The following is a 25,847-nucleotide window of genomic DNA, read 5'->3' as shown; positions in this document are numbered from 1 at the left end:
CTGCTCTGGTTGTTGTTCAGAGGTACACTTCCTTAAGGGGATAATTACTTTTACATGAATACATTAAAAAATGTGATTCTACACTAATTTTGTGATGCTTGTGTTTAATAAAAAAGGAGAATTTGTGATGATAAAAAAATGTCATGCTTGACTTTCTTGCATCTTCAATTAGGTAAATCTGCTGCAGCGGGAGGATCTTATTTGACATGGGGTGAATATCATTTTGAAATGAACCTGTGTATGAAAAGTACAGTTCATTAAACTTTTTATATAGAGACAGAAATATAACACTGTGATAATTGAATGTATTTCAAAATATTTAAAAGCTACAATTTATTCATAAAATGGCTTAATCGCAAAAAACAAAACAAAAAGAAAAACATAAAATGTTGAAGTCAGACTTTTCGGCTCTCGCTGGGTTTTGGGACAGTCATAAACAGACCCCAGTGGCTCGTTTAGTGTTGCAGACCCCTGCATCTGATGGTGTTCATTTGTTTGTTAATAGAGAAGGAAAAAAAGGAACTTCTAAAATTACATTTGCGTCTGCAGTCCTAGACATCCCTGCACCTCATTGTTTTTTGCTTCTTTGAAGAAAAATAAAACCCCAAGATAACATAAAAAATGTAACTGGCTGCTGTTACAATTGCATGCAATGTGCGAGAGTATAAAACGGCAGAAGAATGTAAGTCATAAATGTTGATTTAGGATTATTTTCGCCCAGAAGAGGCGGTCTCCATTGATTATAGTGTGTATGCTGCCACCTACTGGCAGAAAATAGGAGTTGCGTGTAGCCCTTCCGCAACCAAACAAGATTTTCTGTCTTTATTTACAGTTCTTGTGTTTTTAATTTATTTTTTGTTCATAAAGAAAATACAAATAATCTGCCTTCTTGTCTTAAAAAACAAGCAGACTGTTTCGCTTGGTTTAGTCTCTTAAAGATCGAGGGGGGACGACGAACCAATAGCGGCAAAGATTTTATTTTCCGCTTTTTCTGACTGACCAATAGCAGTACGCTTTAAAACAAGCCCCACCCACTGCTCTTCTCTGTGCGCTTCACAGTCAGAACCATTCAGAACAGAGGTGGGTGGGATTAGCACTAGCCCAAAGAAATGATTGAATATAATTTCCTAGTTTTTATTTTATAAATCACGTGGGTTAAATAATCCCTTTTGGATTTTTTTTACACTTTTGGGCATAGTTATTATTTTCCCCTCAACTATTTCGTTCTGTTTTGGCAACAAGCTAACAGGGTAAGCTAATTTATGCCAGTCTAAAGTAACGGATGCTTTTGCAGCGTGATGCGCTTATTAGACAAATTCTGCTTTTGTCCCTATTTTTCTTCTGCAGTTTTAGCTCCTCTCCATCTGTGTGAACATGAGTGATCGTTGGCAGGAGTGCATGGACTTCTGTGTGGAGGTCACCAAACGGGCTGGAAAGGTGAAGAAACCAAACATTTTCATTGAACTCCCCCCCCTCCCCTCATTTGGTACAGTCCGCTCCCTTAGGTGAAGTAGGGAAACCTTCCTGGGTCGTGTCTGTTTGTAATGATTGAAGTTGTTCTTTTTAACCTCAAATTTAAAATTCTGCCAAATTCTGCTAATAAAAAAAGAAGTTAATAAAAACAAGCATTTAAAAAAAAATTCCTTTCTTACACTTTACAAAAAAAAATGCAAAATGGGCAGATAAACAAGTTTCCTTCTATCATTTTCCTCCTGTTTGTAAAGCAACTTCTAAATACTTGTCAGCTTCTGTCGTACCTAATAAACTATTTAAGAGAAATTTAAATACGTTAATCACAAACATTACATGATAATCTTTTTTTATTTTATTGAATATCTTTCTGTTTCATCCTGATATAATTTTTTTCCCCAAATTTTGAGTTTTTATCTGCAATATTCCTTTTTTTTTTTTACAGCATAGGGTTTGCACATAACTTACATGTTTGCTGTTTTATGCACTGATTTGGTGAATTATTTGAATTTCCTTATGTGCATGTGGACAGTGACAGTAAAACAAAAAATTACAAAATTACATTTTATAGTTTTCGTATTCAAGTTTGAATGTTTCCTATAGAAAAAAAAACTAAAAATCAAATTCCTGAATAAATCAAAATATGTGACTGAATAGTTTTTCTGTTTCTGAGACGTTTTCTCAAACGTGAGCATGTTGGCTCCAAAGCAGTTTCCTCTTCTGGCCTTAATGAACCTTTTATTGATGCTGAACTGTACATGCGAGGATGCGTCCATCTGCTGGTCGTGTCTCACCTACACAACTCCTTAAGGCTCAGAGTCTGGTCGTCTGTGGTCATTTCCAGCAGCTAAAGCAGCAGATGTGGTCAGTCATCCGGGGAAAATCCCCCCACTGTCCCGTTTGCTTCTGTCAGGTGATCTGCGAGGCGCTCCAAAAGGACATAACCGTCATGCAGAAGAGCTCCCCGGTTGACCTGGTGACCGAGACGGACCAGAAGGTGGAAGGCCTCATTATTTCCTCCATCAAGGAGAAGTACCCGACGCACAGGTACCGCTTTCCTGGAGAGGACCGCTGAACGGAAAAATGCAGATAAATGTGGAGGTCTGGACGCTGAAAGCTCAGGAAACATTTTTGACTCATATTTTTGGATTAATGTGTTTTAGTTGGCCAAATGAATAGGTTTGTCTGATGTCAAATAACACTTGTGAAAGTATTATTATGTCTGGAGTAACACGTTTTTCTGTAATGAACGTTATGAATGTTAGAAGAAGAGGAAAGTGTCATTTCCTGTTTGCTGCGTCTAATGTTATTTCAGGCTCAAAAACAAATGGAATTAAACCATTTTAACCCCGGAGGATTTTAAAGTTAATTGAACTTTTCTTTTTTTTTTTTTTTGACGCCTTGTGTTCTCCAGGGATTTAGAGAGCAGGAAGTCCAGGAACGACATCAATCAGCTTTTTATTTTTTATTTTAGAAGACCCTTCCTTCCTTTTTTGTTTTCTTACCCACATTTATTCACACTCAACCAGAAACAAAAAGGATTCCTAACAGGTGAATTAAGAAAATAAAATCCAACTAAAACGACACAAAAAGTGTAACTGAAAGTGTTTTTTTTTTTTTTTGTATTTTGTGGAGATTTTGTGAGAAAAAGGATGAAGGATCATCAAAGTCACGATAACAGAAGATGTCATGTTTACAGCGGGAGGATCTTATTCCATACAGCCAGCATTTTATTTTAAAAGTATCTTTTCTTTTGTGCTGATGTTAAAAAGTCAAAGAAGTTAAAGTTGTTATTATAGAAAAATATAACACCTTTATGATTCAATTACTGTAAATATTGTAAATAAATGGACTAACGGCTACATTTACATAAAGTGGGACTTGGCGTCTCTCGCTGGGTTTTGGTTGGTAAGAACTGGACCAGAGTGAGGATTCCTGCACGAGCTAACCTGCTTTAGGTACTGTGTGGACCAGGACTCTGGTTCTGATTGGGCTCAGTAGGAACCTGCAATCAGCTGATCCAGAAGAGCAGGGATCAGCGTTTGGCATCGTCTGCATGTTTTGAAGAAGGGCATTTTTCTTTTTCTCCCTTCTCAGCTTTATAGGCGAAGAGTCTGTAGCGGCGGGCGCCCCCAGCGTTCTGACTGATAATCCCACTTGGATCATCGACCCCATCGACGGGACTACCAACTTCGTCCACAGGTACGACCGCCGCCCGAGATTAGAGACCGCCAGCACCCGTTAGGAACGCGATCCTGCGTGGGACTCTCTTCACTATTTTTATCTTTTAATTAGCTTCCCCTCTTGGATGTCCTCGCTGTCAGGGATAATGAGACGACCCAGATGAAAGCCGAGCTCTAATAGGAGCTTTTTTCTGAACGCGGCTCATTAAAGACGAGTTTTGTGTTGGGCAGGTTCCCGTTTGTGTCCGTGTCGATCGGCTTCACGGTGAAGAAGGAGGTAGGCCGAACGAGAGCAGACGGACTTTTTGTTGTGGATTTCTGCATCAGTCACTGTGGTTTCCCTGATCTCAGATAGAGTTTGGGATTGTGTACAGCTGCGTGGAGGACAAAATGTACACAGCGCGCAAAGGGAAGGGGGCGTTCTGCAACGGAGACCCCATCAAAGTGTCTGGACAAGAAGGTGGGTGGTGATGTAGTTCTGGGTCCATCCACCAGGGGGAGACAGGATTCTGTCCAATCTCTGAACTGGATTTGTTCTTGAGGAAATAAAGAAATTGTTGTTTTTTCTTTTCTTGTGAAGATATCAGCAAATCTCTGGTCCTGACAGAAATGGGCTTCAAGGAAGATCCAGAACACTTCAAACGGATGTTGGCCAACATCAGGACCATCCTCACCATTCCCGTTCACGGGTAAATACACGTCTGCTTCTCTAAAGGTGGAAATAAAAATCCTCATCTGAGTGATGGAAACGGTTAAAAATCACAGCAACTTTCCTCTAAAAATACAAGCAGAGCGCAGATAAAAATAGCAGCAAATCTCATTTAAATCCAGACTGAAGGACTTGATCTTTACCTGTGAAAAGAGATGCATTTTGCACCTCTGCTTAGGTCTTAATTAAACGTCTGCGACTCGCTTTTGCCAAGAAAAAACCCACATTGCCACTCGGCTCGGCTCTGTCCAGTTGGTGGTCGGGATCGGAGGGAGTCGCTCCACGCCGCCGGCCCGTCTCAAACGGGCGTGTCTCACTTTGGATCTTTCCTGCAGAAAAATGTGCGTTAAACTTCACACCGTAACCTTTAAAGAGAGCCGGACACAAGCCGGAAAACCAGTTTTATTTTTATTTTTTAAATCGATTGATTTGTTACAATAGTGACCTTTTGCACAACTCGTGTTTTAAACTCATCAAAAGTAGATCTCACTTAATAAATGACGGAAAGAAAAAGAGAGAAGTGTTTCTTTAGGGGAGGGGTGAAAGGATCAGATCGAAATCCTGATCCGATACTTTTTTGAAACATAAAGAAAATAAACACATTTAAAGAACAGATTCAGGTTTTCTCCTATTTTTGCTTTTATTTTCTATCTTTTTTCATTCAACACTTAAACTTCTGTGAAGTAGCTTGAAGTAAAAATAGTGCAGCTATTAACTAGAAAAACTAGTTATTTTTTACTTTTATCTGGTAAAACTAGATGAAAAATGGTGATGAGAGAAAGTTTAGTGACTGCAGAACTATTGAACATTTGTGATCACATGTGAGTCATATCCATAACAAATTCTTAAAATCTAAACATGAATTTCCTCCAAATAATTGTTGGAGCCTGAATATGATGATGAGTATCAATGAAACTGTTTATTTTTTTTTGATACACTTTTGATATTTCTTCTTCTTTGCATCACTTTTTCCTCTCAGCTTGCACTTTGTAGACGGTCCCTTGGCGGACTTCTCACTGCCATCTCTCTGTTCAGGTCCCATTATTAACAAAAATAAAAAAAAAACAGTCTTTTTCTCTTTTGTAGGCCTTTGTTTGCATCAAAACAAACCAATAGAGACACTTGCTGTCAGTTTGAAATGACAGTTATTGAACCCACAAGGGCAAAGCTGTGAACGTCGCGCTAAACCCGTTTTTGTGCTCCTGCTCAAACTAGCTTCTCTAGAATAAAAAGTTCTGATCCATTCATGATGTGCAGACTTTTACTCGACCATTTATTTGAAATAATAAGCTTGAAATATACAGCCCTGATTAAAATGATGATCCCTGATCGTGATGTAAACGCACGATTCAGATCGAGTCTGAAACTTGCAGTGAAGATATATTTGTATCCAGTTCTAATTGACACTTTTTCTGTGAAGAATTTAGTTTTTGTTTGACACAGGATTTACAGAGGATAAAAAAAACAAAAAAAAAAATGAGATGCCGCCGCAGAAGCAAATCAGCTTTGAGTTGTATGAAAATCTACATTTAAAAAAAAGGACAGGTACATTTAAATAAATGTAGATTTTAGGGTCTATTCAGACTGGACACAGTTGGTTCGCTTTAGGTGAACCAGAGTTTGTTTCCCCCCATAATTCTGAATACAGCCAAGCGGACCGGGACCAGGAACCCAGCAATGGTTCCTCCCATCTCTGGTGGTGGTCTCAGTCTGATCTGAACCATTCAATGACAATCAGAAACCAGAACGTCCACTAAAGAACAGAAAAAAAAGGTAGATTTTTAATTTTTTGTAAAAACAAATGTATTCAAAAATAAAATATTTGAGAATAAAGAGGTTGGATTCTTTTTTTAAAGGTAAAACTTTGTCATAACTTCATAACTTCTAAAGTGCAAAAAAAAAGTTGCCCCAACCAAATTCTCCCGGACTTTATTTGGTGCGTCATAGAAACACTTTTGCTGGTATTTGGACGCAAACGTCACGTTTCCGCCTCCAGAATTCGCTCTCCGGGCAGCGCGGCGGTAAACATGTGCCTGGTGGCGTGCGGCTCGGCGGACGCCTACTATCACATGGGCATCCATTGCTGGGACATGGCAGGAGGGGCGGCGGTGGTCAGCGAAGCTGGCGGCGTGATCGTGGACATTTCAGGTGAGTCGCTGTGGAACTAAAGGTCAACTTTTTCAAAAACCGTCCCAAATATGAAGGTTGGTGGAGGACAAAGCGGCAAAGAGAGTCTGCCCCTTCCTGCTTATTTTCTGAAACACTCTTGATACTGTTTCTTATCTCTTCGCCCCTAAATTCCAGTTGAACCGGCAGATGCTGCTTTAGGGCTGAGAACAGAAAAGTTGAGCTGCAGAAGAAGCTTCTGTCCTGACATTCAGAGTGCTAACAAAGCTGAAATTTGTCTTGTCAGGCGTGTGCAGGTCATTTGCAGAGCTATTAAAAGACTAAACCCTGCACGGTAACTGGATGAGCTCACGGGTCCTTTTTTGTTTGGATGATTACGGAAGATGTTGCTTCTAATGAAGTGTGAGATTCGCACGCGGCTTTTGTCCACCCGCTTCGTACAAACGTGTGGTCCTGATGGAGGAACGGCAGCTGTTTTCAATGAGGGGTGAAAGATGTGTAATGATGTCCGCCTAATGGATTATCGCTTTTCAGCATAAAATGTTTATGCTTTTTATTAGAAACACGTTGCTTTAAGTGCAAACACAGATATTTCAATTATTTTTTGTGATGTCATCTCATGTTTAGCAACAGACGTTAAATTTTCGCATCATTACCTCCAGTAATACGTCCATGTTTGTGCAAAATAAACTGCATCCACTGCTGTAAATATTACTGGAGTGTCAGGAAAAAGATCTTGCATCTTTCCAAACTGAAGACACACTTCTTGGACATTTGTTGGATCCTGTTAAGTACTTTCACACCAATCGTAACTCACACCGCATCCACGACTCAATGTTTACAGAGTTTGAATATCTAAAATTGCCTGATTGCTCTGCAGCAAATTGCTAGAAAAGTTCTGGTCCAACCTGCTTCCAAAGGGTCACTTTCTACTGTTTTTACAGTCCAACCCCAGGCCTCAGGGGCCATTCTTCTACCTGTTTTCCAGTTATCCCTGCTGTACCTGCTGAAGCAGGTGTGTTGTACTAAGAAGAAGCTGCGGGGTCAGAGATACCTGGAAACGGTGGCCCTGGAGGCCTGGAGCTGGACGCCACCGGTTACTTATCTGACCGCATGACAGAGGGAGAAGGTGTGGAACCTAACATATCTCTGTAACCAGGAGGACCATTTGACCTGATGTCTCGCAGGCTGATCGTGGCCAGCAGCAGAGCCATCGCTGAGCGCATCGCCAAAGAAATAACGCAGTTTGACGTCGGAAGAGACGATGAAAATGGACAATAAAGTTCTCAGACTTTTTTTTTTGTCCTTGAAAGTGTTTGCCTTCAAAATCAAGCAATGCAATCATAGATCCACAAAACTTGATCTGTTTTGCATTTTAGCACGACACCGTCTAATTTTAGCAGGCATTTACGATAAATCCCTTCTGTTTCAGGACCTAAATGCATTTATTTGTTAGTACTTATTTTAAGATTGCTTCAGCCAGAAACTAAACAATTGGCAAATTATTTAAATTATTTAAAGCTATTTGGTTTTCATTTTTGTTTTTATAAATGCAGCGGTGGATAGAAACAACTTATGTCTTTTATCGAGACCAAAACTTAATACGCAGAAAAGTTGAAAGTGTGCTTGTTTGTATGAATGTATTTAAGGAGCAATACTAATAAAAAGCGTATCTGTGCATTTTGCTTCTGCCTCCGTGTGTTTGTTATAGCGTGTACCTGCAGAAACCTGTCCCAGCCTGCACACAGGATCTTTGCAGACTGAATGGGATTATTCCTCTTCTTTTTCTGGAGGAAATGCTGACAGAACATTTAACATGCGAGTTCTTTGTCATGACTCATAGAAGAAACACGCATGCAGCCTTATGAACATGAACCAGATAATAAAATCTCTCAGCCTCCTTTAACATTCCTGCAGGATTGAGCTTCTCTTGTGGAAAGAAAACAAAATAAAAACAAACCCTTATGTGTTTTTTCACCTGTAGGCCTTCAGCTATTTAGTCACCACTCTTCATCTCAGCTCCTAAACCCCCTCACCTCATCTTCATAGAAGCCTGGCTCCACGGTGTGGAGCTCTGACCCAGAAAAATGATGAATCTATAAAGAAAGAGCCTGAACAAGAAGAATCTCTCTTGCAGCAAATAAAAAAGGCAAATAAACAGAAAATGGGCTTTTCTCTGATGGTAAAAGCTGCTGCTACTGTTGTGATTTACTGCAGAGATAAAAGCCATTACACCATGTAAATTTCTCCATTGCAATTCCCCTGCCCCTCTAACTGTGCAGGCAGCACACATGCACAGTGGTGGACTGAACTACCCCAACCTGTTTTTTTTACAGACTGCTTTCACCAGCTTTGTGTTTTCTGATATACAAATCACTGTGAATCAGGAGCAGACCCAAAAAAATGCAGTTAAGAGAAGCTTCTCAATGTTGTAGAAGATACACGGGGCGGGCCAAAGGCTTCCTGCTCCGCTCCATTCTGATGCGTCCCCTTGTAGGCAAGTAATTCCGCGGCCGTCTTTGTGTTACTCTTCTGAGCCAGAATCTGGCGCCAGGCTGGATGGCTTCAATATTGCTCGCCATTTCTGTTGCACTAGTCATTTTTGGTTGGGGGTGTGAAGGACTGTAAGCTAGTGTTATTGTGTAAACAGATGGGTAACGGGAATGTGTGGGGGGCAGGCTTACTCCACGCCAACAGTCCCGCCCACAACTCCGTGAAAAGTTTCTTACGATCTGCTCTGCAGAAACTGTGTCTTTTACAGATTTTTTGATTTTGCCGAAAAATGGCATTATCACGATTAAAAGACCACTGGGAACAGTTTGAAAGCCGACCAAAGGACGATCGGAGTTGGAAGCATTTGTGCGAACTCTGATCTTCTAAGCTGCAGAAGACAGATGAGATTCTCAGTTTTGCTTCTCGTTTGGCTGTTTCCGATTGAAAATGTACCTTTCCAAGTGAATTCAAATGTGTTGTTGTACTTCAGTTTTATCACCTGCTAACCAGTAAAAGGTGCCAGCCACTGTTCTCCATAGAACTCCCTGTTTGACACCACACATTAGCCTGAGGAGATTTTGGAGTTTCACATTCAACTTGAAGTTAGAAAGTCTTACATTCACAGTCCCCCCTCCATGTCTGTGTGCTTACTGAGAGAAGTTTCTGTTGTTCTTCCTTCAGCGGGTTTGTCAGGTTTATACCTGTTCCGCCACTTTTGGTTCTGACCGTAACAAATCCAGAACATTTGAATTGTGAACCATTAAATTAGCATTCATGATCTCTGGACGATAAAAGTAACTGACTTAAATAATCTTTTTAAAACATAAATCAAAATGTCTTTTACTTAAATAGAACTGGTTATCATAGAAATTTATTCAATTTGATCGGATTTTACAAGTGAAATAGACTGTGGTTTCATTTAGGGTAACTTAGATGCAGTTATTTTATTGAATAAAATGACAGCTTTTATGATCTGAAAACACTTAATAGATAAATACTGGAGCTTTTAATAAAAGTTTTGCTTTGTTGAACAAAAATAACAATTAAAAGCTACAAGCGGCATTGTATGGCCCGTAGGCGCCACCCTCCCTCGCCTTCATCACCTCCTTTAGACCCGCCCTCACCAGCTTAGCGGCTTCTACACGCCACTCACGCTTCCCTTCTGGCTGCATGTAACACATTTATTTAAAAAAAATAACTTTTCTAAATATCTGGACATCACTCTACAACCTTCTTCTTCGTCTGCGTCCAGTTCAGTCTCACCATGCAGAAATGATTTGTTAAAACTGAGACTCCCTCAGGTTCCTTTAAGAATTTCCACCTGAAAGGGTTGGTTTCTCAGGACTCCAGATTGTCCAGATGACGCTCGGGGATGAAACCGCCTCCCACCGTGATAAACCATGGAAATGCCCCAGGCTTGGGACGTGCTGACTCAGAGCTTCATGCAGTAGACATGCATTGTGTAGCAACACTAGCTTTGGGTTTTTCCTATAACTTATGGCAGACAGGAAGTGATGAGTCATTCTATGTGAGTTTACATGAAAAGTCATTCCAGATTGTTGAGATAAAGCGAGGAACGTATTCTATCTAGTTTTTAAATCAAGCTTTTCTTTGTTTTTAGTTTCTATCATTCCCTCAATTGGTACAACATCTCTTGCATTTCAAAAGATTCATGTTTCAGATTAAATATCTTTTCTTTTCCTGCAGCAAATTGCTAGAAAAGTTCTGGTCCAACCTGCTTCCAAAGGGTCACTTTCTACTTTTTACACTTTTTACAGTCCAACCCCAGGCCTCAGGGGCCATTCTTCTACCTGTTTTCCAGTTATCCCTGCTGTACCTGCTGAAGCAGGTGTGTTGTTCTAAGAAGAAGCTGCGGGGTCAGAGATACCTGGAAAACGGTGGCCCTGGAGGCCTGGAGCTGGACGCCACCAGTTACTTATCTGACCGCATGAGAAGGGAGAAGGTGTGGAACCTAACTTATCTCTGTAACCAGGAGGACCATTTGACCTGATGTCTCGCAGGCTGATCGTGGCCAGCAGCAGAGCCATCGCTGAGCATATCGCCAGAGAAATAACGCAGTTTGACGTCGGAAGAGACGATGAAAATGGACAATAAAGTTCTCAGCTGTTTTTTTTTGTCCTTGAAAGTGTTTGCCTTCAAAATCAAGCAATGCAATCATAGATCCACAAAACTTGATCTGTTTTGCATTTTAGTACCACACCGTCTCTTACATCGTTGGAAGAGTCAATGAAAATGGCCAATGTAGTTCTAAGTCGCTTTAATATTTTTTTGTGTCCTTTTTTTTTTGTCCCATTGTTTTCCACAGAACTCCCCGTTTGATACCAAATATTAGCCTGAGGAGATTTTGGAGTTTCACCTTCAACTTGAAGTTAGAAAGTCTTGCACTCACAGTCCCCCCTCCATGTCTGTGTGCTTACTGAGAGAAGTTTCAGTTGTTCCACCTTCAGCGGGTTTGTCAGGTTTATACCTGTTCATCTGCTTTTGGTTCTGACCATTTGAATTGTTAACCAGTCACAAAATGGCCAACAAGCAGTAGGTCCAGAGGCCATCCCATAATCATTTTAAAACTTGCGTGTGTTTTAGAATGTATTTTTTGTGCTTCACGAGATTTTGCCCCCATTCCTTCTTTTCGACAGTTTCTCCTGCTGTGATGTCATCAGTTTTCGGGGGGTCGTCCCCGACGCCTAAACCTCATTTGCTACTTGCGTGCACATTTTGGATGTGAAATTTTCCCTCAAAGGGTGCCATAAGAAAGAAGGATTGCCAATATATACGGCCCTTACAGTGCAGGACTGCTGCAGGACATAATAATATTCTATGTTGAGTTTCATGTATTACATATATTTTTGCATTTGTTTTCAGTGCATGAGAGTTTTTATCCGCCTTTGTAACTGGAGATCATGCCATGCTTCTGACAGTGATAAAAACATTACAGGCGCTTACAGCCTTGTTCATAATCAGATCCAACACATGCATGTTGACATCACACATGTCAAACAGCACAGATTACACAGTTTTGTCTCTGGGATTATCAATATGTGTGGTGACATTGTGAAGGAAATCACTCGTCGTAACACAAAGCAGCTGCAGTGAAGCTGTCAACGCGATGGGCTAAAGGAGCCCAAGAGTCTAGCAGACCAACCCAGGAACGTAAAGCAAATAAGAAACTTACAGCTGGAGGACCACTGTCTGCCTACTGTTAACTGTTAAATACATTATTTTTCCGCACCTTATTTTCAATATAGTGTTTTTTATGCAAAATTTAAATCAAAATTTACTACACCAACAAAAACAACAGCTTCCTTTTTCCACATTGCACAAAAAATAAACGGCCAGTGAACCTAAAACTAAGGTGCAACAAGGTGATTATCAGACCTGGTCATCCACAGATCTCCAAACAAATAGACTGTCGATTAATTAGTTTAGAGAACACTTTGCAGTGATCTTCATTAAAGGGATGAACAGTCTCAGTGTTGACCCAGATTTCTCTCAAGGATGAAAGTCCTGTGGAATGGCGCCTGAAGTTGGGCTCTCCCAAGGTTTTTGATATGTTTTCTGGTATCTGACTTCTGATTCCTCTTGTCTCTTGGTCCTTGACTGAGGGGCACATTAGATACTGGTTTACTTCTGACCTGTGGAGACTGATTTTTTTCTACTTGGTCTCAGGAAAACAGTCTCCGTCCAAAGTCAGTCACCCATTCTGCAAGCTGTCCCACTTAAGAATATGAGAGACCGGTAATGTTTATCATTGGTACTCTTCAACTGTGATAGAGAATAGGTAAGGGTCAGACGAGACCAAATAGAATTATTTGGTATAAATGTCACTCCACGTGTTTGGAGAAGTAAGAATGTTGAGAACACTGTACCCACTGTGAACCATGGGTACAGTGGGTACAGTGTAACCCTAACCCTAACCCTAACCCAAGGATCCCAAACACATCCCCATGGCAACCAAGGGGTGGCTATGTAAAAACATTTAAAAGAGCATTCTAGCCCGTTTCTGGCCAATGGAGAATCTGTGGAGGGTGGTGAAAGTGATTGTTGTCCAGCAACAGCCCCAAAACATCCCAGCTCTTGAGAAGATCTGCATGGAAGAAGGGACCAAAATAGCAGCTACAGTGTTTTTAAACCTGGTGAAGACCTGCAGAAAACCCAAGAAAGTATTGAGGAGAACTTGTGTTCTATTTTCTGCTCAATTATACAAATACATTTTTTAAAAATCAAACAACGTGATTTTCTGGATTTTGTTTTATTTATTTTCATTTTGGTCCCCAACAAAGGAGGTGTTTCTATGATGACATGACAGACCAAACTTGTCTTTTTAAGTGGGACGTCTTGCAGACTGCTTTTTTTGCTCCCTTGTATATGAAGTTTATGCTTGTTTGTTGATGACAGATGAATGTATTCACACTTTCCAGAGAGCCTGATCAGAGACTGTATTTAAAGGAAGGCTCAGGACGAACCTTTTTTAAACCCTTTATTCGTCTGCTTGACTAAATGGTTGGGTGCATTTTGAAAGCGCAATTCTTTAAAAACATTGCATTAGCACAATAAAAAGTAGACAGAAAACATGTTTTTATTGATTTTCTTTTTTTGTCGTGGTTGGGTTAGGGCTTAATCTGGCTTTTAGCTGAAATTCAGAAATATATTTATGTGATATGTAACCAATTTAATCTATTTTGACTTTTTGTAGTCAGTTGTTCTTTGTGATTAAATCTATCTTTGATTTGTACCTGTTACTTTAGGCTTATGTATGTATTTATTTAATAATTGTGGCCCACAGCAGTCACAGACTGCAAGGACCATTTTGTATTTAACCTCTGTTTCTACTTTTATTAACATATTTTAGTCTGTTTACATTTTATTTTACCTCCAGTGCTTTCCTCAGGGGGATCCCCCTCACAGTGACCAACCCTTTTCATGGGAAAGGGGTAGTTGAAATAGGAGGACTGTTGCTTTGAGCAGGAGTCGTCCCACGGTGACGTGATCGGGCGCTAGTGTGAACAGATCCCCAGATATCATATCCTTACATCAGCATCAAGCCAGCTTTCCACTTCTGTTTTTTATTTCAATTCTTTTGAGTTTTATTCACGTGTCATTTCATGTGTCATTTTGTTGGGGCTGAGGGCCTTCTGTGAGAGTTATGATGTCATTTTAAATTCCTTCAAGTCTGTTTTCATTACTGCTGTACAAAACGTGCTTATAAATAAAGTTTGATTTAGATGGCCTATTTAAAATCAGTTACCTGTTTAACTAAATATGTCTTGAAAACTCAAGGCAGATGCGTGTTCACACACTAAATAAACAGATGTATATTTTGTGAGCAGAACTTTGAGAACCATCTCACCTGATGGGCCTGATTTCTTGGGCTTCAGCCCTTCATCCATCACTCTCTCCTGCATTTGTTTGGGTGATGGAACATGCAGCCCAACTCCACTTTGCAGGTTCCTATAGGAGTAATAGCAGGTTGTTAACAGATGCCCAGCAGCTTTTCCATCAGGGGAAAATATCCACCAGTTCTATGGCCCTGAATCTTCCCTTAGCTCTGCGGCGTTGAGGGCGGCCTCCCTGCTGACCAGCACGCTCTAATCAAGTCGTTTTGAACCATCTTTGTCGACAGAGGCTGCAGGTTTCCAAGAATGTAATTACTAGTTTCTTGTATTTCAATACAAGATGTTATTAACATTTTAAAAGAAAGGGTAAAGGTCTGAGCTGAAAATATACCTTTAAGTTTGTCTCATCAAGGAGCTAATATGCAGCATAATGACATAATGGTTGTGCAGGCAGTAGTGCTCCTTTTGGCAAATGAACAAATGAAAGTCATTTTTCAGTCAGACAACTCTTGCAGTAAGAAATATTTATTTGACATTTTTCCACATTCTTTAAGTTGGCATTCACATATTTTCGTTTGGCATAAGGCTCCGTTCAATTCCATAAAACTTCCATAAAATTCCATAAAATTTCCATAAAACTTTCGGGTAACAAAACCCCCCTTTACGGAGCCCACAGGTGGAAGCCGGGGAGGAGGGTGGGGCGAAGAATGAGCGCTGAAGGTAAGAAAGAATGAACAACTGCCCACCTGGCTTAAATAGGACGCTGAGCAGGTGAGTTAATTAACTGAACCGCCCTGGGGTATTTACCTGAAAACACTGCTTCGAGTATCTGCCCGAAATACGATAAATCGTCATTTGCTGGAAATAAATCACACATCCATCGCTGTGCGGCTGTAGTCTCAACTGAGAAAAATATATGCAGTTTTTCACATCTAGCAATTTAGCGTTTAATAAAAATGATTAAAAATAGGATTTGATGCAGAAAGGGAGTTGGGTGAGGGGGGTTATTCATTATGGGTGGTGGGGGTCGATCTTGTGTATTGGAAAAAAAATCTATGGCAAAATGATCCACAGATAAACGCCATTTTATGGGCAGAAAAATGTTTGATCAAAAAGTTCCTTTTCTGCAACTATAAAACTAGATTTTTGGATTTATTTTCAAAGCGTTCCCATTGGTCTTTTATTATGATTATTCAGCCTAAATCATAAAAAACTTTGTCGTTTTCTTGGACATAGTTCCTGCAGAGCGGCAGGAGCTCTACAGAAAGTCACATCTGAGTTGGCAACGAGCGTTTTTCCGAAGAGCATAAAAACACAGTGTCATCAGGTAAAAACTGTGAATTTTTAAATAAAAGATTTGTTTCGGGTTTAAGGAGCATAATGCAGTATGAGAGTTCAAGCCCTGTTACTCAAAAGAGGAAAAGTTTTGAGACATTTGGAAGCCCCTAAAGTACTTTAAGCAATGTCTCACCAACCGTCACAGCCTGCTGAGGTCCATCCTTTCTAAGGCTTTGAGGCCATGATGCAATAGAGCCGTTATGTAACGAGAATTATGACACAAATTTCACTAAAAGCCCTCTTGCAATACAAAACCAGTGTAATGGTCAATATTTTTACTAGAAATTACTGTTTTTATTGCATAGTTTGAATATCTCATGTTAGTCGCAGTCTATTTTTTTCTGTTTATGGTATTAAAATATTTATTGTTAAACTAGCTGATACACTGATATGTATATCAACAAGTGAGAAGAAAGCATGTAGCTGGCAGATACCAGTAGATTCTTGTGCAAACGTCATGGTCGATATGAGGAATCAGTATCATCGCAAACTCTTATCGTAGTTTTAGGCCACAGTTCTTTAGCCCAACTTAACCGTCTTACATGACATAATTTTTTACGCATTTATGTAAAGAATTGCGTCGAAACTTGATCGAATTGAGAAATAACTCAACAGGATGCGGATGGTGAGAAAAAGCCTGATCTTCTCAAAGTGAGTCTTTGACCTTCAGCATACTCAATTACAGTTGTGATCCCGGGGAACCAAACCTCCCAAACATCCGTCATCCTGGATAAATTATTCATAATGGAGCTGCAAGGGAAGACAGCAGGACGGATGCATTTGTTTTGCTTGTCCCATCACTTCACTCCACATGTCTCCCAACCTCTCTGTGAGCTTCATATTTGGCGCACAACAGAGACAACAGAAAGATAAATGCTCTCCCGCTGCTTCCAGACAAACACAACTTCCAACATTATAGCCCACGCTGATCGTCTAAATTCAACACAAGTTTTTATTTGTTTCAGCAGCAGCTTGTGAAGTGGGATTTTTCTCCTGGTGGTGCTTTCCGCCAGCTTTGCCCGTGTTTGGCAAATCTGTTGCAGAAACAAAAGAGACATCAAATTACCCAAGAGTTTCTAGAGGCTCGGATCTTGTTTCTACACGATTGCTTTGCTGCTTTCCGTCTGCTCCGACGACGCTAATGGAAAGCTGCGGAAGCAGGTTTAACACATTGCAACACGCGTGCACTAGAGATGTACAAGGCGTGCCCACGGTAGACATCATGTCTGAACGAGTCATGGACTGTGGGAGCGCATTTCGCAATATCCACGCCAGGCCGAACAGAAGAAGCTCGCATGTCGGCGTGCACCCATGTCTGAGGTCACATGAGGAACATCTTTTTCAGCAGACTTACAGCGTTTGCCGGGTAATTGGAAATGTCTTGCAGCGCAGTTCGACTTCCTGCAAGTGTCAGATTTTCATCAGAAGATGCTCGATGATTCAGAAAATAGTTTGTTTTCTTTTCCCGAGGACTTAAAACTGCACGCATTTGAATAAAAGAGGAACACTTTTGCTGCTCCGCGGTCTAAAACCTTCTCCTTATTTCTCCGCTGCATCCAAAATGGCAAAAATATGAAAGGTTGTTAGCAATAAATAGTTTAAAGTTGATTAAATAAAAGCAGCAATGTATTGCTTTTTTTATGAGTGGATCTCTGACTAATTTGGGATGGCAGATTTGTCAAGATTTTATCCTTTACCAGAAAAACCGGTAAACTATTTCATTTTGGTTGAAAACGACGGAAGAACATGGAGCTGAACTGAAACAGACAGGGAATCTAAACCTGACAGAGGTTTTCTCTTGAATCTTTCCCCTGAATCTGCTGTGACGTCACCACCAGAGAATGTGTTCATCATCCCTGACATGTTCACCAGCTGTTGCTGAGCAGAGCGGGGCGTGCCCTCCTGCAACACCTTTGTGAATTAGACTCCAATTTTTCCACTTGCCTAATCACATGTATGACTACTATAGACAAAATATGGCATCTTGTTTTTTCCCCCGCTGATTGCAGTGAAGACGCCCATGGGGGGGGGGCGGTTCTAGTACTTTTCCCACCTTGTCATGGGAGCTTTTTAAGGTGCCTCATCTCTCCAGTGGAGCACTTGAAGGTTGAGCCTTTAAAGAAAAGGAGCGCCGGGATCTGCAGGCCACCTGACGCGGTGAGTTTCACTCTACATGCTTGTGCTGTCACACATTGCAGCTGTTTTATTCTAAAGTCTGAGTATTTCCAAACACTGAAACCATTTTAACAAGAAGCAGAGGTAGTAGTAAATGTTTTTAAGAGTTCCTGTTCACTGCATAAAGATGGAGCCTAAACACAGGAAAAGATTGCTAATCTTAAGAAGAAAATCACTAAAAAAAAGTAGTAAAATTATCAGTCTATGCACCAAGATATTTTTACCTAATTATAAAATAGGAGTTCAAAAAGAGTAAAAATGCTGTTTGAAAGAATTACTTTAACTTGAATGTTATACAGCCAAAAACTAAGAATTTGTTTGCTACTTCTAAGCAAATGGTTTGTATTTTTGGAGTTTTTATGTACGTAAATTTAGTTTCTGTTGAATACAGTGACAAATAACAAATTGAAAGTATCTTAGTAGTAGTTGGCCTATCTTAATACATATTTATAAAATCTAAAACTAGCACATAATCTTAGAACGTAAAACTAAATATTTGCTCTTGGCATAAAATGCTAGTTTAACTTTCATTGAACTATCAAATGAAATCCTTCAAATTTAACCAAAAATTTCAGTGAAATTTGACATTTTTGACTGTGCTGATTTGGAGAAAAGGCTTGGAAAGGTGTAGATAAAATAGGCCATGAAGGAAACGGCTTCAAATCTGCTGAAATATCTTTTAAATCTTTGCAATCCATCAAATGGTTGGCAGTGTAGTTGCCTAAAAGTATGAAGATATGTAAAAACTTTTGTTGCAGCCAGTGTCGGGACATTCTTCCCCTCAACTTTTGTTTTTCCTTTTGGTTTTTGCCCTTTCCAGTCTCTGAGAAAATGTCTTTAATGCAGAAGCAATGACACATTTGCAGAGGTGATTTACAGAAAGGTAGTAGGAGTGTGCTAACCATGCAGGATGGAAGTAATGATGCTGTAATATTTTGCTGGCCTAATAAACCGTTTGTCACTGTTACACACCGTTTGCAGGCGTATTTACTTTCAATACATCAAAATTATGCACACTGCATTGCATGTCCTGCTAAGGGCCTATGAATCATTCATTGTAATCATTTTACAGGTTTGATTTATTGCCCGCACACTCCTGAGCAAGCGCCTCTCAGAGACACAATGGAGGACCAATGGCAGAGGGCATACGACTTTGCTGTTGAAGTGGCAAGGAAAGCCGGAGAGGTATTTACTCCTTTATCTGTTTCCTGCAATGAAGTTTTAAGTAAAAAGAGAGTCAGAACATTAAATAAAATCAATGTACATGTGTAATTAACCTCCGCATGGGAGTCCAAAGGAATAACAATTTGACCAAATTTGTGGATTTGATCAGGAAATTCGGAAAGCTGGCGAGCGTGAGATCCGAGTCATGACGAAGAGCTCCACTGTGGATCTCGTCACCAAGACTGACGAGAGGGTGGAGAAAATCATCATTGGGTCTCTCACAGACGAGTTTGGAGAGGGCACACACTGGTGAGCATGCGCAAAGACGCACACATGCACGCGTGTGTTGCAAACGTGCTAACATGGCTGGATTTGCTGCTGGCAGTTTTATCGGGGAAGAGTCCGTGGCGAAGGGGGAGCCGTGCATCCTGACTGACAAACCCACGTGGATCATCGACCCGGTGGACGGCACCACAAACTTTGTACACGGGTAGGTCCTCGTTCACTGCAAAAGCTCAAGCTTAAAGAAGGACAAAGAACCTTGGTTCAAGAAAAGAAAATGTGTTCTGTCTTGCAAGAAAATAATCTTATCATGAACATTTTTCAGTGGTGAAATAATCGTAATCTAATTTAAATAATATCTGCGAATGACGATCATAACCCCAAATATTGACTAGAATTATCTCATAAAGAACCTTTAAGTTTTCACTTTTTTAGTTGACGTTTTTCTGTTTCGTTTATCAGTTCTGATATTTGTTGTAGAGGGAGAGTTATCATGTTCTCACAAGAATGCAAACCCAAGATAAACTTTATTCCAAATACCAGGAGTTTGTGGAGCTTTTCTAAAATATACTGTAGAAAAACAGCTCAATCTTGTTTTGCTGGATTAGTTTGCTAAATAATCCCTTTTCTGACATGTGGAAACTAAATAGACACCTGTAACATTTCTGATTCAGTTTATGCCAATAGTTTTGAACATTTACTTTTTTTTATTTTGCGAAGGAATTTGTGACTTTTGAATGAATGAATGAATGAATGAATGAATAAGACCATTTTTCTTACCCTGGTGGCAGATTTTTTGATTTGCTTTTTTAAAAACTAATCTGCCAATGAGGCTTTTTGGCTAACTTTTAAGATAAATAATTATCGCGCCACCAAATATTTAATGGAATTACAGCTTAATAACCTTAAATTTTTTATGTTTTTATTATTTTCACTGCTTTTGAGTGTAAAGCTGTGTTCAAGCTGTCATTTGTTTATCAGTTCTGGTCTTCATTTTGATCTGAAAGTAAACCAAGATAAACTTTGGCCCAAATATCAGGAGCGTGTGGAGCCTTTCTAAAATACCATGCGTTGAATGTATATATTTTCTTTATCATTCAAACTGCTGTTTTTAAGACAGTTTTTATGTTCTGTTTTTTTTTTTGGACACAATAAAGTTGTTTGTGTTGGGATCTTTCTGTGTGCCAATTCAAAGAACTGGTCACTTCAGCAGAAAGGAAAGAAGTGTCTGGATGGAATGTGAGTTGATTTGATCATGAAAGACAGAACTTCCTGTGATTACAGCCAAAAATTATTGACAGCCACCTTGTGACCTATGGATAATTCACTCACCGTGTAACTAGGGAGAGCTGATTCTAAATAAAAGTGCAAGGTTGGAAAATAAACAAATTTTTGTCACCTCTTATTTTTAGTTATCCTTTTTTTTTTTTTTTTTTACAAATTACTTTGTAGGTAAACCTTTTATTTTGAAAAGAGTGAAATAAAAATCTAAAAAAGCGGTATCTTTTAATCCTAGTAGAGCATGTTTACCTAACGAGTATTTATTTCTCCAGGTTTCCATTTGTGGCTGTGTCCATCGCCTTTGCAGTGAATAAACAGGTAATTTACCTCAAAAACAACCCAAAAAAATCCTATTGAGCTGCAGAGCTTCATGAAACGTCTCCATAACTGTTTGCAGTTGGAGTTTGGCGTTGTTTACAGCTGCTTGGAAGACAAGATGTACAAAGCAAGGAAGGGGAAGGGAGCTTTCTGCAACGACCAACAGATCCAGGTGTCCGATGTGAAAGGTACAAACATTCATGCAGCACAAATATGTGGACAAACGGGTTATTCTGCAGCTTAAATGACTCTCAGTAAACATAACCCCATGTTTTCTTTGTAGATATCCACAAGTCTATCATTATTTCTGAGCATGGAACTGACAGAAGCCCTGAAAAAGTGACCAAGACCTTTTCAACTATGCAGAAGATCCTCTGTATCCCAGTTCATGGGTAAGTTGGACTGAACTTCTTACCCATGTCACATAAATCAACTCTTTAACAGGAGCAAACGGCTCTTTTTAACTTTAAACACGTCCAGACAGGAGTGTTGTTGTTGTGAAGCCACAGACATGCAAGTGTTTTAGCCGCCGTCCAAAGTACGGACCAAACAAAAAACAAAAGAACCACACCGGGTTGGTGGTGTGACAGGATTCTGATCTTCAGGCCAGCTGGACTTTAAAGGATCATCTGAAGGACGTTCGGCTGCTCATTGGTTGGAAAAATGTAGGTTGTGTTTGTGCTGACGGCTTTAGGGGTGTGGCTAAAAGGGTTGCAAGAATGTGAGAAAACCTCAACGATGGTGGTGAACAGCATTATCAACAAGAGATTCCATCCTTAGATGGTCAGTGTGGCCAAACACCTTCAAATCCTCCGACTGTAGATGGACCTCGGTGATTCATTGATCTCTTTTGATCCATTTTCACTTATATTTGCTCCTTGGAATCCACAGAAATAGTGAGAACCCTAACAAGACCCAACCCTTCCTAAAAGAACCACACTGACACCAGAACATCTGCCAGAACACCATCTATTTAGTTTCCCTGGCGGCTTTAGTGGCAAAATATGTCTGTGCCATGATCTGTCAATGGAAGAAGGAGAAAACAGAGCGTCCTTTCCTGGAGCACACGATGGTTCAAACGTGGGTTAAATTCAAATCCCTGAACACAGAATAGTCCACGCTCCACATTAATGCATCGCTCTGGAAAATACTATTGTCTACCGCCATGGACCGCTCCATACGTTGAGATGTCCGGGAAACTCGCTCACAGTGACCAGACATGTTGGACTCGCATCACCCGTTAGTGAATTAGTACAGGGGCGGGCAGAAACCAGACCTAAATCCTTTGAGCCACATCCTGGATGAAGGAGTGGAGGAGGTCACTTTTGTCAAAAGGGAGAACCTGTTCTCAACCGAGATGAAGGTCTGAGACATTTCCTGTCCACCAAGGATGGTCCTATTTTGACATCTTTGCCATCTCGGCCTCTCGTGAACAATAAACCAATACCGAGAGCCCCCACCTTTGAGCCCCGCCATGGAACGGGACATTCTCATAGATTGTTGACATTTGCATCTGCTCACCAGACCAGTTATTAGGTCTCAGCCACACCCCTGAAACAGCCATTAAAACCTGAATTCCCCTCATCCCGTCTGATGAGCCGCCAAACATCTTTAAAGTCCAGCTTTCCTGAAGATCACCGTCCTTTGATTGTTGAACCACACAGCAAGAGGTGAAGTAAAGAAGGAACAGGTATATGTGGAGGGGATGAGCTGTATTCCAAACATTGAACCCATCTGTAATAGTAATCCTGGTAAAACTACAGATAATTGTCAGCTACACCTTTATAAAAAGGATTTTAAAAATCAATAAGTTCTGGGAATTTAACTTTTTTTTTTGGATTCAGACTTTCTATAATGTAGCTCCAGGAAAATAATAATCAAATTTACAAAAAGGGTTGAAAAAACTGGGTTTCATGGTTTTAAAGACAGGAGAAAACGTTGCAAATCTACATTAATTTGCAACATTTCCTCCTGTATGATATGCAGTATTTTTTCCCCTATTATTGCAAATTTGATTACCGTATTTAATTTAAAAATTTTAATAAAAAGAAAATTTGAACTAGTGGTGTTTCCTCCTCCAAGCTTGTCCACCACACCCAACCAGAAGTGATCCTTCTGTCTCCCTGTTTTGCATATATATGTTAAGCTTTAGTCACAGTGGGCTTTACGGGTGGACGCAGGCACAAACATCAAGGTCGTAGACCGCTTGGTGAGCCTGTAGTGCTCAAATGTTCATGCACAGGTCAAAGTGGTGCTTATCTGGACAATCTTGCTCCAGACTTTTTCTTTCCCAGCTCTACTTAGACTTGGTGTCGTATAATTCCAACTGAGACAAATTCGCAATGAATCATTTCTCCTCCATGATCAATTTTCAAACGTTTGAGACTTCATTGAATTAAAAAGGACACCGTCACTACCAAATCCGAGACCTTTATCGGTCGAAGTTCGACCTGGTTTAACTTGGGGTTGAACTTCGACCCCAAGGGGGTCTACATCCAAATCAACATTTGATTTGGATGTAGAGCCCCAAAACGGTCTGAAAAACGTACGTAGTGGGAAGCCTTTTAGCGGAGCCGGTTAGGTTGATATTTCAGACACATTGTGCAATTTGTGGTACAAGCACCAAATTTGGCATGGATGTATTTTAGATTCAACGAGAAAAGTCTAAAATGGCGGCCATTTGTAACGATCCACTCAACAGTACAAGAAAATTCAATGTCTGTTTGCCGTAGTATCAACAATACAGTCTGTTCAGGCACCAAAACTAGTCTTTAAACTTGAGGAGTACAGACAAAATACTATTACATGTATATTAAATGTTTAAAATCTTTGATTTTCTCATGCTTTTCTAAAAGAGGGGATCCTAAACTACATCCATGCCGAAATTGCTGCTTGTTTGCTTGAGATTATTTCTGATCTGGATTCCCTCGTAATGTTTTTTCTACATTTTCAAAGCTGCAGTTTTTCATTTGTGCTTTTTCATTCCTAAACAGGCTCCGGGGGTCAGGAACAGCGGCCACCAACATGTGTCTGGTGGCGACCGGGGCAGTGGAAGCTTTCTTTGAGATTGGCATCCACTGCTGGGACATTGCAGCCGGAGCCGTGATTGTCCAAGAGGCCGGAGGAATACTTCTAGATGTTGACGGTGTGTATTTGTCTCTTAATGAGAGGCTTTGTAAACTCTGCAGAGTTTCGTATTTCAACAACTCCACTCAACAAAGATTTGCTTCCGATAAAACAGGGGGACCGTTAGATTTAATGTCCCGACGGATGGTTTCAGCAAACAACGAGACCATCGCTAAACGGATCATCAAGGAAATCGAAATCTTCCCAGTGGTGAGGGACGACGCTCCTGCAGAGAAGCAATGAGAAGAAAAGCTGTCCACACTGAATGTCAAAATGGACTAGAAAATGATAACAGTATTTTTTTAATGTATGTTTTTCCCGAATAAAGTTACTGAGCTGCAATCAGCTGTCATTGTCTAAAGCTGAACCCTCGTGTTCCCCTGGAGGCTCATTTCGTCTATTAATATCAGCTCACTTTGATTGCCTCTCTGCGATTGTCTGCGAAACATTTTGATTGAAGAGGGAAACGGCTATAATTTAACACTTAGCTATTTCCTGCACAATTTTCCCCTCTCTTCTGCATTTTGCCATCTGCTGTAACAATAAATGTGTTTTTTTTCCAAATCCAACTCTTCTTCTTGCTCCCGTTTAACCCCAAAACCGATGGCAAACCGTCTGAAATTTTGATTTCCTGTCAGGACATTATTTCTCCTTAAGTGTTCATTAAAAATTAATTCAGATTACAAAAGCAGGACTTCAGAAATCCTAAAACTCATGAATTTGAAAGACAGATTGCCCTTATTTTCAATCCGCTCTCACCACTAGAGGTCAATAATGCCCCAGAAATTCAATGGTGTGCCCCTTCTGCTAGTAAGAAGCTCCATTTTGGCAGACTTTACTGTTCTAAAGATCCTTAGGGGTTCTATTTTCTTCTTAATTTCTTTGAAACATAATTTCTAGGCTTTGAATGAGAACAATGCTCAATCAGAAGGAGTTGAATAAACTCATCTATGTTTCGGCTTTTCATCAGGGATCGTAGAAAAGCCTCTGACCGCAGTGGAGCTGAGGTGGAGGTGAGAGATGGGAGCGAAAAGCAGCTGAGGAACATGACAAAGTACAACAACAACAGCAGCAGGAGGCTCAAGGAGGAGGGGGGGGCATGCTCACACCGCTCCATTAGCAACTGCAGTTTGACGCCCCTTACACGTTGAGGCTTTAAAAGCTTAAAAAACATTCCACTTTCCTCTATAGCTGAGCAAATTGTAGTTGCAAATAGAGTGGGACTTAACATTTGCTTGAACTTGCCTGAAGAAGCAGATGGATGGAATTTGCCTCGTAGGACGGTACAGTAAATGCCAGAGAGGTCAGGGAGCTGCACGCAAGATCGCAAAAGTCAATTTAGCATATTTATTTTCAAAAATGTTAGGGTTTTTCCACTGCTATGTAGTTTCATAATCCAGGGCCATAACTGCAGTAAGTATTACAGCAAGACTTCACCATAGATTTAACAACATAATTGACATTTTACAATCGTTTTAAGAGTCTGCAATAAAGTCCGAATAAGACTATATATATATAGATATAGATATCTATCTATATCTATATATATCTATATAGAAATATATAGATATATTTGAGTTTTTAAAGCAAACAAATACATAATAAACAGAAGAAGCACTTAAAGCCTCCTAATTTATCAGTGTCCATAACCGTCTGATCATAAAAGGCTTATGGAAGATGTAATGAGTTATTAACATTGACATCCACTGCATTTGTCAATAATCAGAGTTTGCTCCAAGAATGTGATTAACAGCGTGATGCGCAGTCTCACCCTGAGCATCAGATGATGAGTGCCAGGAGATGGACGCTCTGGGAGAAATCCAGAGA

At 40.2% G+C, this 25,847-nt stretch overlaps 2 protein-coding genes across 3 annotated transcripts; both read left to right on the top strand.

Moving 5' to 3' along the window:
- The first annotated feature begins 1,044 nt into the window (after positions 1-1,044).
- LOC101166344 (inositol monophosphatase 1) lies at positions 1,045-8,174 on the top strand. 2 transcript variants are annotated; one of them, XM_004081162.4, is made up of 9 exons: positions 1,045-1,250; positions 1,348-1,437; positions 2,384-2,517; positions 3,568-3,672; positions 3,885-3,930; positions 4,005-4,113; positions 4,234-4,342; positions 6,359-6,510; positions 7,649-8,174. In XM_004081162.4, exons 2-9 carry the CDS (start codon positions 1,375-1,377, stop codon positions 7,768-7,770), a joined length of 840 nt encoding a protein of 279 aa, XP_004081210.1. In that variant the 5' UTR covers positions 1,045-1,250; positions 1,348-1,374; the 3' UTR covers positions 7,771-8,174. The 2 variants fall into 2 exon arrangements, with proteins under 2 accessions (XP_004081210.1, XP_020568209.1); XM_020712550.2 differs by having other exon boundaries at positions 7,478-8,174.
- A 9,327-nt stretch (positions 8,175-17,501) lies between these two features.
- LOC101166093 (inositol monophosphatase 1) lies at positions 17,502-24,584 on the top strand. The gene is made up of 9 exons (XM_004081161.4): positions 17,502-17,831; positions 18,922-19,034; positions 19,183-19,322; positions 19,399-19,503; positions 20,849-20,894; positions 20,974-21,082; positions 21,178-21,286; positions 23,888-24,039; positions 24,136-24,584. Exons 2-9 carry the CDS (start codon positions 18,972-18,974, stop codon positions 24,261-24,263), a joined length of 852 nt encoding a protein of 283 aa, XP_004081209.1. The 5' UTR covers positions 17,502-17,831; positions 18,922-18,971; the 3' UTR covers positions 24,264-24,584.
- The last annotated feature ends 1,263 nt before the right edge of the window (positions 24,585-25,847 follow it).

The sequence above is a fragment of the Oryzias latipes genome, chromosome 20 (assembly GCF_002234675.1).
Source record: "Oryzias latipes chromosome 20, ASM223467v1".
NCBI classification, from domain to species: Eukaryota; Metazoa; Chordata; class Actinopteri; order Beloniformes; family Adrianichthyidae; genus Oryzias; species Oryzias latipes.
Note: the sequence above shows the minus strand (reverse complement) of the source record. Positions and strands in the feature narration are given on the sequence as shown.